Source organism: Aquarana catesbeiana, linkage group LG13 (assembly GCF_042186555.1).
Source record: "Aquarana catesbeiana isolate 2022-GZ linkage group LG13, ASM4218655v1, whole genome shotgun sequence".
NCBI classification, from domain to species: domain Eukaryota; kingdom Metazoa; phylum Chordata; class Amphibia; order Anura; family Ranidae; genus Aquarana; species Aquarana catesbeiana.
The window spans coordinates 170,257,692-170,271,219 of NC_133336.1; the positions used below are offsets into that span (position 1 = coordinate 170,257,692).

At 43.4% G+C, this 13,528-nt stretch overlaps 1 protein-coding gene across 3 annotated transcripts in view; it reads right to left on the reverse strand.

Moving 5' to 3' along the window:
• The window catches only part of LOC141117301 (NACHT, LRR and PYD domains-containing protein 3-like), a 196,858-nt gene that overhangs the window by 47,492 nt on the left and 135,838 nt on the right, over positions 1 to 13,528 (reverse strand). For all 3 annotated transcript variants that reach the window (XM_073610084.1, XM_073610082.1, XM_073610083.1), the window contains one exon: positions 11,495 to 11,659. In XM_073610084.1, the coding sequence (XP_073466185.1) occupies positions 11,495 to 11,659 (165 nt within the window). The remainder of the gene's footprint in view (positions 1 to 11,494; positions 11,660 to 13,528) is intronic.

Here is a 13,528-nt window from a genome sequence, read left to right on the forward strand (position 1 = left end):
TAATTTAACTGTGGGGGGTCTAGAGACAAAAGAATTTGCCTCCAGCACCTCCATAAATGTTTCATGTGGCGCTCCCATGGTCATTATACCCTCATTATTTTCATCCCCTGACCCTATATGCTGTAACTGAGCTGCTAAAAAATAGAGTTGGGGATGTGGGACTGCCATACCCCCCGCTTGAGTTGATAATTGCAAGGTTTGTAAGCTAATCCTTGATTGTCCCCCTTTCCATATAAGATCTCTTAATATTGTGTCTATTTTTTTAAACCATTTCTTATAAATCCATATTGGTGAATTCTGCAATATGAACAATAACTGGGGCAACCACAGCATTTTGACCAAATTGCATCGTCCAGCAACTGATAAGGGAAGCCTCCTCCATATATTGACTTTATTTTTAAACTTTGTCAACAGGGGGATCAAGTTATGATTAATATAATTACCTGGGTCCTTTGTTATATAAATACCTAAGTATTTTACTATCTCCACTATTTCTATTTGTATACTCTCCAAATAGGAATTTTTCCTAATAGGGTCTACCGGTAATAGCATTGATTTTTCCCAATTTATGGTGAGACCAGATAGCTTTCCAAAACTCGTGAATATGTCTATCACCTGCCCAAGTGAGCGCTCCGTATCTCCTAGAAATATGAGGACATCGTCCGCATATAGTGCGATTTTCTCCTCTCTACCTCTTCTCCGGAACCCCTCCATAAGCTGACTTTGCCTCACTGCTGCGGCCACTGGTTCCATGGCCAGGGCAAAAATCAAGGGTGACAGAGGACACCCCTGCCTTGTGCCTCTTTCCAATCGGAATCCAGCTGAAAGGGTATTATTGACCTTAACTTTAGCGCTAGGGTCGTTGTATAAAATTTCAACCCACTTCCTAAAGGATGGACCGAAGCCAAACTCCTTCAAGACACGCCTCATAAACCCCCATTCCAGGCTGTCGAATGCCTTTACCACATCCAACATCATGACCGCCCTTGACCCCGTGTTCTCTATGGGTATTTGCAAGTTTAAAAACAGCCTCCTGATATTCCTACTAAGTGACCTCTGGGGAATAAAACCCGTTTGGTCTGTGTGGACTAATTTTAAAATTATTTTCTTAAGTCTAATAGCAAGCGTCTTTGCGAGAATCTTAGCATCTGCGCACAGCAAGGAAATGGGCCAATCATTAGAAGTGGGTGGATGAAGGCAGGTATTCTAATGGTGGGCATACCCACCGATCAATCTCTTTTTTTCGTTCAGCCCACAGGCTGCATGAAAAAAAATTACAATATATGCCCAACAAGGACCAGCAACGTACTGGTATGTTGCTGGACTTTGAGTTGTTATACCAGAATGATGCCTGCAGGTTTAGGTATCATCTTGGTATCATTCTTTTTAGCCAGTGGTCGGCTTTCATGTAAAAGCAATCCTAGCGGCTAATTAGCCTCTAGACTGCTTTTACAAGCAGTGGGAGGGAATGCCCCCCTCCCGCTGTCTTCCATGGTTTTCTCTGGCTCTCCTGTCCCAACAGGGAACCCGAGAATGCAGCCGGTGATTCAGTCAGCTGACCATAGAGCTGATCAGAGACCAGAATGGCTCCCATTATCTCTATGGCCTAAGAAACCAGAAGCTACAAGTATTTCATGACTTAGATTTCGCCGGATGTAAACAGCGCCATTGGGAAATTGGGAAAGCATTTTATCACACCGATCTTGGTGTGGTCAGATGCTTTGAGGACAGAGGAGAGATCTAGGACCCCAATTTTTTTCAAAAAAGAGTACCTGTCACTACCTGTTGCTATCATAGGGGATATTTACATCCCCTGAGATAACAATAAAAATGATAAAAAAAATGAAAGGAACAGTTTAAAAATAAGAAAATAAGATACAAAAGCAAAAAAAATAATGAAGAAAAAAAAAAAAAAAAGCACCCCTGTCCCCCCTGCTCTTACGCAAAGGCGAACGCAAGCGTTGGTCTGGCGTCAAATGTAAACAGCAATTGCACCATGCATGTGAGGTATCACCGCGAAGGTCCGATCGAAGAAAGTAATTTTAGCAGTAGACCTCCTCTGTAAATCTAAAGTGGTAACCTGTAAAGGCTTTTAAAGGCTTTTTAAAATGTATGTAGTTTGTCGCCACTGCACGTTTGTGTGCAATTTTAAAGCATGTCGTGTTTGGTATCCATGTACTCGGCATAAGATCATCTTTTTTATTTCATCAAAAGTTTGGGCAATATAAAATTAAAATTAAAAAAGTGTGTTTTTTCCCAAAAAAATGCGTTTGAAAAATCGCTGGCAAATACTGTGTGAAAAAAAAAATTAAACACCTACCATTTTAATCTGTAGGGCCTTTGCTTTAAAAAAATATATAATGTTTGGGAGTTCAAAGTAATTTTCTTGCAAAAAAAAACATTTTTTCATGTAAACAAAAAGTGTCAGAAAGGGCTTTGTCTTCAAGTGGTTAGAAGAGTGGGTGATGTGTGACATAGGCTTCTAAATGTTGTGCATAAAATGCCAGGACAGTTCAAAACCCCCCAAATGACCCCATTTTGGAAAGTAGACACCCCAAGCTATTTGCTGAGAGGCATGTCGAGTCCATGGAATATTTTATATTGTGACACAAGTTGCGGGAATTTTTTTTTCTTTTGCACAAAGTTGTCACTAAATGATATATTGCTCAAACATGCCATGGGCATATGTGAAAGTACACCCCAAAATATATTCTGTTGCTTCTCCTGAGTACAGGGATACCACATGTATGAGACTTTTTAGGAGCCTAGCTGCGTACGGGACCCGAAAACCAAGCACCACCTTTAGGGTTTCTAAGGGTGTAAATTTTTTATTTCACTCCTCACTGCCTATCCCAGTTTCAGAGGCCATGGAATGCCCAGATGGCCACAACCCCCCCCCCCCCCCCCCAAATGACTCCATTTTGGAAAGTAGACACCCCAAGCTACTTGCTGAGAGGTATGGTGAGTATTTTGCAGACCTCACTTTTTGTCACATATAAAATATTCCATGGACTCGACATGCCTCTCAGAAAATAGCTTGGGGTGTCTACTTTCCAAAATGGGTTCATTTGGTGGGGTTTTGTGCCATCTTAGCATTTTATGGCCTTCAAAACTGTGATAGATAGTGAGGAGTGAAATCAAAAATTTACGCCCTTAGAAATCCTGAAGGCGGTGATTGGTTTTCGAGGACCCCGTACGAGGCTAGGCTCCCAAAAAGTCCCACACATGTGGTATCTCCGTACTCAGGAGAAGCAGCAAAATGTATGTTGGGGTGCAATTCCACAAAAACCATGGCATGTGTGAGCAATATATCATTTAGTGACAACTTTTTGTAAATTTTTTTTTTTTGTTGTTGTCATTATTCAATAACTTGGGACAAAAAAATAAAATATTCAATGGGCTCAACATGCCTCTCAGCAATTTCCTTGGGGTGTCTACTTCCCAAAATGGGGTCATTTGGGGGGGGTTTGTACTGCCCTGCCATTTTAGCACCTCAAGAAATTAGATAGGCAGTCATAAACTAAAAGCTGTGTAAATTCCAGAAAATGTACCCTAGTTTGACGCTATAACTTTTGCGCAAACCAATAAATATACGCTTATTGACTTTTTGTTTACCAAAGACATGTGGCTGAATATATTTTGGCCTAAATGTATGACTAAAATTGAGTTTATTGGATTTTTTTATAACAAAAAGTTGAAAATATAATTTTTTTATCAAAATTTTCGGTCTTTTTCAGTTTATAGCACAAAAAATAAAAACCGCAGAGTTGATCAAATATGATCAAAAGAAAGCTCTAATTGTGGGAAGAAAAGGATGCAAATTTCGTTTGGGTACAACATTGCATGACCGCGCAATTAGCAGTTAAAGTGACGCAGTGCCAAATTGTAAAAATTGCTCTGGTCAGGAAGTGGGTAAAACCTTCCGGGCTGAAGTGGTTAAAACTTTTTTTTGCATTGATACATGTCCCCTGGGGCAGGACCCAGGTTCCAACACACATTTCATGACAATAACTAGCATATAAGCCTTTAAAATAAGCACTTTTGCTTTTTCATGTTCGTGTCCTATAGACTTTAACAGTGTTCGCTTGTACGTACACATTTTTTGCCTGTTCGCATGTTCTGGTGCGAACCGAACTGGGATGGTAAAATAAAAATAAAAATAAGTGTGGCGCTAAAAAAGAATGTCCTTTATTGGGCGAAGCCAAACAGAATGGTGTCTGGAGGGCAATATGCACAACAAAGATTATTAATGGAAAAAAAAGGTCCTGTAGGGACTGTTGATTAGCAACAACAAAACAAATAAATCTAACCACAAAATGAATGAATGTGTACAAATGGGTGAATCATAAATAAAGTAAAATGGCATATGGGGTGAACCAATGTACACACCAATATATGTACATAAAAGGGGAAATGATGTAAGGGGAACCACAAACCCAACAATAGGGAAGAGTGGTTATAAAATTGTGAAGATAGTGTACATCACGGGCATATTGCACATGAAAGAAATTGTGTATAAATTTGTGAGGGTTGTGTACAACACAAGTGTATTACAAAGAGGATAAAGTTAATTATGTGAAAAGAACCGAACTGGGATGGTGTTCGGCTCATCCCTAACGTTGTGCATGTGGATGGCTGGGGTGGAATTTCTTTTTTTACGGTTCAGCAACTGGGGTAGCGAAATTTGCCTGGAAAAATCAATAGGTGGTGTACTGCTAGCAGATTGGGCGCAAGTACCTGTGGCACCCATTGCTATACCATCATTCTTCTCAGTGGAGGTTTTTGAGAAGACTTGAGGTATAGTAGGGGTAGAGATCCCAGATGAGGAGTAAGGGGTAGTCTGTATATTTTTATGATGTTGGTCTTTCAAGTGCTGTTGCCAATAGACTGCATGGCAGGTCATCATTTGTCTTGTCAAGCATGTGGTGCCCAAGCAGCTGGTGTTCTGGCCATGCTTGCTCCACTTCAGACAGAGATTGCAAAGAGCAACGCTACAGTCTGCTACACATGTGTTGAAAAAAGACCACACTAATGAACTTGTGGAAGTCAGCGGGGAGTCAGCAGCCCCCTACACCTGTGGAGCTCTGTGGTGTAAATCAATAGGGTGGCTGCCCTTAAACCGACCCCTGGAGGACATCCTGCCTCATTGGAGTTGTGCCTCCTCCTCACTTTCCTCCTCCGTTCTCTCAGGCACCCAAGCAAAGTCAGTGACCTCATCATCCCCTCTTCTCATCACTAGGGATGAGCTTCAGGTCTGGTATGGATTTTAAGGGGAACCCCATGCCAAAATGTAAAAAAAAATGGCGTGGGTCCCCCTTAAAATCCATACCAGACCCTTATCCGAGCACGCAAGCTGGCAGGTCCCCCCAAAAGCACCTTGTCCCCATGTTGATGAGGACAAGGGCCTCATCCCCACAACCCTTGCCCGGGGGTTGTGGGGGTCTGCGGGCGGGGGGCTTATCGGAATCTGGAAGCCCCCTTTAACAAGGGGACCCCCAGATTCCAGCCCACCCCCTGTGTGAAATGGTAAGGGGGTACTACCCCTACCATTTCACAAAAAAAGTGTCAAAAATGTTAAAAATGACAAGAGACAGTTTTTGACAATTCCTTTATTTAAATGCTTCTTCTTTCCATCTTCTTTCTTCTATCTTCTTTCTTCTATCGTCTATCTTCCTTCAGTTTCTTCCTCTATCTTCTTCTTCTTCCTCCGATCCTCTGCTTCTTGCTCCGGTCTTCTCGTCCGGCATCTTCCTCCGCGGCATCTTCTTCCCTTCTTCTTTCTCAGGCCGCTCCGCATCCATGATGGGAGGCTCCCGCTGTGTGGCGCTTCTCGTCTTCTGATGGTTCTTAAATAATGGAGGGTGGGGCCACCCGGTGACCCTGCCCCCCCTCTGACGCACGGCGACTTCCCCAAGGCTTTCCCTGTGGCGTCAGAGGGGGCGGACAGGGAAGTCCCCGTACGTCAGAGGGGCCGGGGTCACTGGGTTGCCCCGCCCTCCATTATTTAAGAACCGTCAGAAGACAAGAAGCGTCACACAGTGGGAGCCTCCCACTGTGGAAGATGCCGGATGAGAACACCGGAGCAAGAAGCAGAGGATCGGAGGAAGAAGAAGAAGAAGATGGAAGAAGAAACCGAAGGAAGATAGAAGATAGAAGAAAGAAGATAGAAGAAAGAAGATAGAAGAAAGAAGATGGAAAGAAGAAGCATTTAAATAAAGGAATTGTCAAAAACTGTCTCTTGTCATTTTTAACATTTTTGACACTTTTTTTGTGAAATGGTAGGGGTACTTTTGTACCCCCTTACCATTTCACATGGGGGGGCTGGGATCTGGGGGTCCCCTTGTTAAAGGGGGCTTCCAGTTTTCGATAAGCCCCCCACCCACAGACCCCCACGACCACCGGGCAAGGATTGTGGGGATGAGGCCCTTGTCCTCATCAACATGGGGACAAGGTGCTTTGGGGGGACCCCAAAGCACCCTCCCAATGTTGAGGGCATGTGGCCTGGTACAGTTCAGGAGGGGTGTCGATCTCTCGTCCCCCCTCTTTTCCTGCGGCCTGCCAGGTTGCGTGCTCAGATAGGGGTTTGGTATGGATTTTTGAGGGGACCTCACGCCATTTTTTTTTTAAATTTTGGTTCGGGATTCCCCTGTGGGTAAATCCCATGCCGTTTTTATCAATGAACTTTTATGTGTATTGTCGGACCGACAATTCATATAGCCGCGAGTACTTTTAAATGACTTTTTTTCCTTTGAAATGTCGTTTTGCTGTCAGACTGTTCTAAACACGGGAAACATGCGCCCCTTTACAGGCATACTATAGAAACCCCCCAGGTACAAAATTTAAAGGAATATTACACTTTTATTGTTTCACTTTAAGCATTATTAAAATCACTGCTCCCGAAAAAACTGACGTTTTTTAAAACTTTTTTTCTATATTGCCAGGTTCCGACAATACATTACAACCGCGATCAGTTTTAAATGACATTTTTTATCTTTAGAAATGTCATTTTGCTGTGGTACTGTTCTAAACACGGGAAAAATGCACTACTTTACAGGCATACTAAGGACACCCCCCAGGCACAATATTTAAAAGAATATTTCATATTTATTATTTCACTTTAAGCATTATTAAAATCACTGCTCCTGAATAAATGGCTATTTCAAAACTTTTTTTGCATTGATCCATGTCCCCTGGGGCAGGACCCCAAACACTTTTTATGACAATAACTTGCATATAAGCCTTTAAAATTAGCACTTTTGATTATTCATGTTCGAGTCCCATAGACTTTCACGGTATTCGCATGTTCGAACAAATTTTTTGCCCGTTCGCATGTTATGGTGCGATCTGATCAGGGGGGTATTTGGCTTATCCCTGCTCATCACTGGAGAAAACTTGGCAGTATGCTGCAGCTGGGGGAACATGACTGCTAGTTTCCTGTCCGTCATTGGAACCCCACCTCTAGGCTCACATTACTCCCTTCCTCAACCTGGGAACCAAGATCGGAACATTCAAATTTCTATGCATTCCCCAGCAGTATGTAACTGACACTATGATAAAATAATTCAGGTGACTCCCCCGTGCATTATGGTGGGGCTATGGAAGGAGTAGCTGTGGACAAGGAGCCGGTGGAATAGGCCACTTTGGCAGCTGCAGTGGAAAGCAAACTAGTATGAGCCTGGGTGACAAAAGATGAGGACGGTTTAGTTATCCACTCCACCAACTCTTCTGCATGTTGTGGCTCAATAACACGGCACAGGAAAAAAAGGACAGGTATGCCCCACCTTCAGAGGATGCACTATGTCCACCACCACCACTTTTCGCTGTGGACAATGAGGCTGCTTGCCATCTTTTAGTGGCCTGTGAGTGTCTGCCTCTCCTTTTTAGCCTTTTGGACATGATGGGGATTTTTTGCGGAGATTTTTATAACTTTTTATTATAGAGTGTGGGATGGGAATATGGCACTTTTATGTTTGCTCAATAAACTGTTTTATTATAGCTTATATAGCAAAACAGTGGTGACGCAGAAAGAAGACAACCTGCGACTTAGAAGAAGGAACAGCAATTTTTTTTTTTGGCTGTTAGAATTTTTTTTAAAAAAAGCCTCCAAAAAAAGGGAACCACTGCTAACGTAGGAAGAGGAACACCTGTAACGCAGAAGGGGGACAGCAATTATGCCCAAACAAAAAATATGCCAATTAAAAAAAAAAACACAGCTGTGCTGATGCAGAAGGAATAACACCTGTGACACAGAAGGGGGAGTACTAATAATGCAACAACAGAAGGTTTATCAGTAAAAACAAAAAATGGGATCGGTGGTGACACAGAAGTGTTGTACACACCAACACTTAGATGTTCCACCCAAAAAAAAATAAATGCATGAATGAGCCTAAAAAAAAAAAATTTGGAAAATTTTTTTTTACTCACCTCTAAATGGCTGTTGCTAGGGGGTCCCTCGTAGTCTGCCTCCTTCAGTGCCTGGGCTGGTGACATCACTTCCCCTCGGCACAGGAAGGGCTTAGCTCTACCCCCTCCCTCTTGTCAATCATCTGGGACACATTACAGGTCCCAGATAACTGAGCTGCCAATCAAGGCGCGCGGCGCCGCTCGCGCATGCACAGTGGGTGCCTGGCTGTGAAGCCACAGCCGGACGCCCACAATTGCAATGCCAGCACCGCCGAACAGAGGGGGAGACAAGTGGGTCTTCTACCCCCCGCATCGCTGGACCATGGAACAGGTAAGTGTCCGATTATTAAAAGTCAGCAGCTGCAGTATTTGTAGCTGCTGACTTCTAATTTTTAAAAAAAAATGGGAACTCCTCTTTAAGTGGCACCACTACACTGTGTTATTCACACTACACTACACTGTGTTATTCACACAAAACTACACTGACTGCACTAAACTGACTAAACGCACCATCTACCAACTAACCTGCCTAATCTTCACTAACACACTACACAAGACTTAGCCCCTGAGCCATGATTGGCCAAAGGCACCATGCCTTTGGCCAATCATGGCTCTTACAGTACATTGTGCTGTGATTGGCCAAAGCATACAGGTCAGGTGCATGCTTTGGCCAATCATCAGCAATCAATGCACTGCAAGATCTAAGTGCATTATGGGGCACTTGGCAGCGAGGGATCTTCCCGCCAAGCGCCCCCTTTGTTCGTGTGTTCGGCGAACACACGAACACCCCATGCCCGAGTTGAACTTGAACATCTAGCCCATCACTAAACTCAATCTGCTGTGCTTTGGAAAAGTGCTCAAGTTTTTTATGTGCAGGTCAACACTCAGTGTTCCCCTCTTTTACTTACACACTCACCAGTTATGCTTGTTTTGCATATATCCACAGCCGTTTGCTCTGATTATCTCCACTGTATTTCACAGGCTTAAGATGTTATGCTCGCTTTTCATATGTCCACAACCTCCATTTTGGTTGCCTCCACTAATAGTGCTCCTCTAGGTGATTCCTTAATGCATGCACGTTAGGGGAACATAAACGGAATTACGCTATCAAGTATTTTGCCTGGTTTATTTAAAGATAATAAAAACATTAAAATCCTACTCACATACTTTATGTATTGCTCGCTATACATAAGCTCAAATGCAACTAGCTGCATTCCACAGAACAGAAAATGGAGGACAGAAGTGACATCAGTAAGCCCCGCCCAACGTGTTTCATCACAATGACGTCAACAGGAGCGGCAGCCATAATAGTTATCTCTGTCTTATTTATACTTTGTACCTTATTAACCCTTCATTGGATCTCTACGTATGGTAGCCAATTCTAAGCTATGATGTTAGTGCTCATTATAATGGGCTCCTCCTGATTTTCCTCACAATCAATCTATCCTAAAGGGGAACCCGACCTTACATGGATGTCTCTAAAAAAATTCTAAAGGGGGCTCCACACTGAATAAATGCAAAATATGAAAAATGCATATATATGAAAAATATATATACTGTATATAATAGAAGAATAAATAAAAAATAAAAATATGAAAAAATATATGGAAAAAAAACTTCCCTATTGCTTATTCAGTGAAGTGGTTATATTCTAGAAATGGGGGAGGAGACTATACTATTGCTTAATCTGTGTAACATACACTCCACCAAATGTTTTGGACCAATGAACAAAGCAAGGTCCATAAAGACATGGATGAGCGAGTTTGGGGTGGAGGAACTTAACTGGCCTGCACAGAGTTCTGACCTCAACCTGATAGAACACCTTTTGGATGAATTAAAGCAGAGACTGCGAGCAAGGCCTTCTCATCTACATCAGTGCCTGACCTCACAAATGCATTTCTGGAAGAATGGTCAAACATTTCCATAGACACACTCCTAAACCTTGTGGACAGGCTTCCCATAAGAGTTGAAGCTATTATAGCAGCAAAGGCTAGGCCAACTCAATATTAAACCCTATGAACTAAGACTGGGATGCCATTAAAGTTCATGTGTGTTTAAAGGCAGGTCGGCCAACACATTTGGTAATATAGTGTAACTCCAATGTGGATACTTAAAGGAGACCCCAGCTAAAAATGTACAGTGAAGCAATTCAAGTTTATATCAACATTAAGCCCCGCCCCCCCCCAAAACAAAATTGTCATCAGCGGTCATTTCCGGTTCATGTGTATACAGTATATTCTGGAAGTGTCTGGTGCAGATGTCACGTCTGGTGTGCAGCGTGGAGCAGAAGGAGGGGCAGAGTAACTAGCAGAAGGCACACGTGGTGTGCAACATGGGAACACTATAGCATAAGGTGAATGGGACTGGAGAGAGAGGACTGAATGGCAGATGGTCAGCAGAGCTGGGGGACTAGAGCAGGAGAAACTAGCAGATGTGACACGTGGTGTGCATCATGGGAGCAATATAGCAGGAAGTGAGTGGGGACCAGAGAGGAGGATCAGAAAAACAGATGATCAGCAGAGGTGGGGGTTAATAGTGAGTGGGGGATCAGCAGAGCTGGGGGTTACTACTGCTTGGGGGATCAGCAGAGCTAGGGGTTGCTGCTGAGCCAGGGATCAGCAGAGCTGGGAGTTACAACTAATAGGAGGATCAGCAAAGCTGGGATACTACTGAGTGGGGCATCAGCAGAGCTGGGGGTATTACTTAGCAGGGGATCTGCTGAACGAGGGTACTAATAAGCAGGGGATCTGCTGAACAAAGATATTGATAAGCTGCAGATTGGCTGAACAGGAATGCTAATGAGTTGGAGATCTGCTGAGTGAGGGTACTAATGAGCTCGGGTTCTACTGGGCCCCTTTAAAATAAGAATAGAAAATCAACACACACAGGGCATTTGCCAAGCTTCAATAAAGCATGAAAGCATCACAGTAGAATCACGGAAGCATTACTAAAGCATCACTGAAGCATCAAAAACACATTAAAAAATAAAGATGCATTTTGATTACAGTATGATATTCATATATTATTTATGTGGTTCAGATAGAAAACTGTCCCAGAAAATTATTGTCTCCGTCAGTCCTGTTATACTCACTGTAATTTCTCTATCTGGCTTGTTGTCAGAGCTTCCATCAGATCCCTGAAATGAGGACCCTTCACACCGTTATTAGACAGGTCCAGCGTCATCAGTGTCTGGTTATTTCTTATTCCAGATGCCAGGTGGAGGCAGGAACTGTTTGTCAGGTGATTATTATACAATCTTTAAAAGAAGAGAAGAATGTTACCAGAAGAAAACTAATTTCTCCCGCAGGAATGAATGTAACTATTCTCTACATGGAGGGAACTAATTTCTGTTTACTGTAATAATTTATATTAGATCACTCTATAAAACTCCAGTCAATAGAATTTTATAGGAAAAATGTTATAATGAAGTAGACACCCCAATATTGTCATCCATGTGTAGAGACGGTGATATCTCCATACACAGGATGATCACATAATACCACTGAACACTCTAAGGACTCATTCACAAATGCTCAAAATACTGATGCTTATCAAACGCTTGTACATCAATGCATGTTAATAGGTGTGCCTGATAAGCTTTTAATGAGCATTAAAAACTCTCCCCCCCAAACGCCCTATGTACATTTGCGATGCGGTTGACGAGCACTTTTGGCTTATTAAAACTGCACCACAAACAACTACAATAGCTTGTTATTAAGGAGCGGGCTGGGAAGCCAGCCACCGTGTCCTTAACAACCTTAGTCATCTGCTGTAAGCAGGCTTTCCCACTGACAAACTGAAAGAAAAAGAAAATGCTGATAAAGAAAAAATGGCATGGGGTCCCCCCAGCTCGGGACGGAGACGTCGTAAGAAGGCGGGGTCTCTGGGTGATGTCACCAGATGGCCATGCCCCATAGGTATAAAAGAACTGGCAGACAGCTTAGCTGGCATAACAGTGGGAGCCATTGTTGGCGCAGTACTGGATTTTTTTCTTTTCAGCCAGTTGGTGGCGGTGGCAGAAGAAGACGCAATGACATTGGCAGAGAGAGAAGACATCACCAGAGGGAGAAGATAGCGGAGGGAGAAGACCAGAGGAGAAGACATCAGAAGAAGGAGAAGACCAGAGAAACAGGACTTGTCAAAAACCATGTTTTTTGTAACACTACACTTCTATTTGTTTGGGTGCATGGGTAGGGGTACAATGTACCCCATACTCATTCACATGGGGGCAGGATCTGGGTGCCCCCTTGTTAAAGGGGACTTCCAAATTCCAATAAGCCCCGCCCGCAGACCCCCACAACCACTGGCCAGGGTTGTCGGTATGAGACCCTTGTCACCATCAACATGGGGACAAGATGCTTTGGGGTGGGGGGGCGCAGAGCACCCACCCCCCATGCTGAGAGCATGTGGCCTGGTATGGTCGGGGGAGCACTCGCTCGTCCCCTCCTTTCCTGACCTGCTGGGCTGTATGCTCGGATCAGGGTGTGGTATGGATTTTAGGGGGGACCCCATGACATTTAAAAAAAAAATGTTGCTGTGGGGTTCCCCTTCAAGATTAATACCAGACTCAAATGGTCCCTCAAAATGCTGCTTTTAATACTAGTGTGAACTTAGCCTAATAAATAGTGAGTGGTCATATCGGGTGTCCGGAAGCTCATATGAGGATCTGATTGCTCATTGCAGCAAGATCAGATTGTCCCTGTGTGTAACCACCCATAACCACCATGTGTGGATAGCCATAAAAGTTCAGGAAGGTCCTTGTCTTTTATCTGTTATATTGGGATGATGCCTGCAGCTATGTCCCCCCCTCTACAGTAGCCCACAGGCGCCTCTCCAGGCTCTCCTGTGTGATCGGGGAGCCCGGTATCTGATCTGGCGGTGGTGCCAGGTTACTATAGAGCTGACTGTGCCATATCTTTGGTCCTGGGAGGCCGGAAGTGATATCATGGCGTCACTTCCGGTTCTGGCAGATGTAAACACTGCCTTCCTTTTCTGGAAAGCAGAAATCAATGTTTTTTTTTTATCTCATGCTTTCCAGGGTAGAGTAAATATCTGGGGTCTGGGATACCTTAACGAGGTTTTAGGAAAAACTATTTAATGGCTGATAATAGAGTATGATACTAAA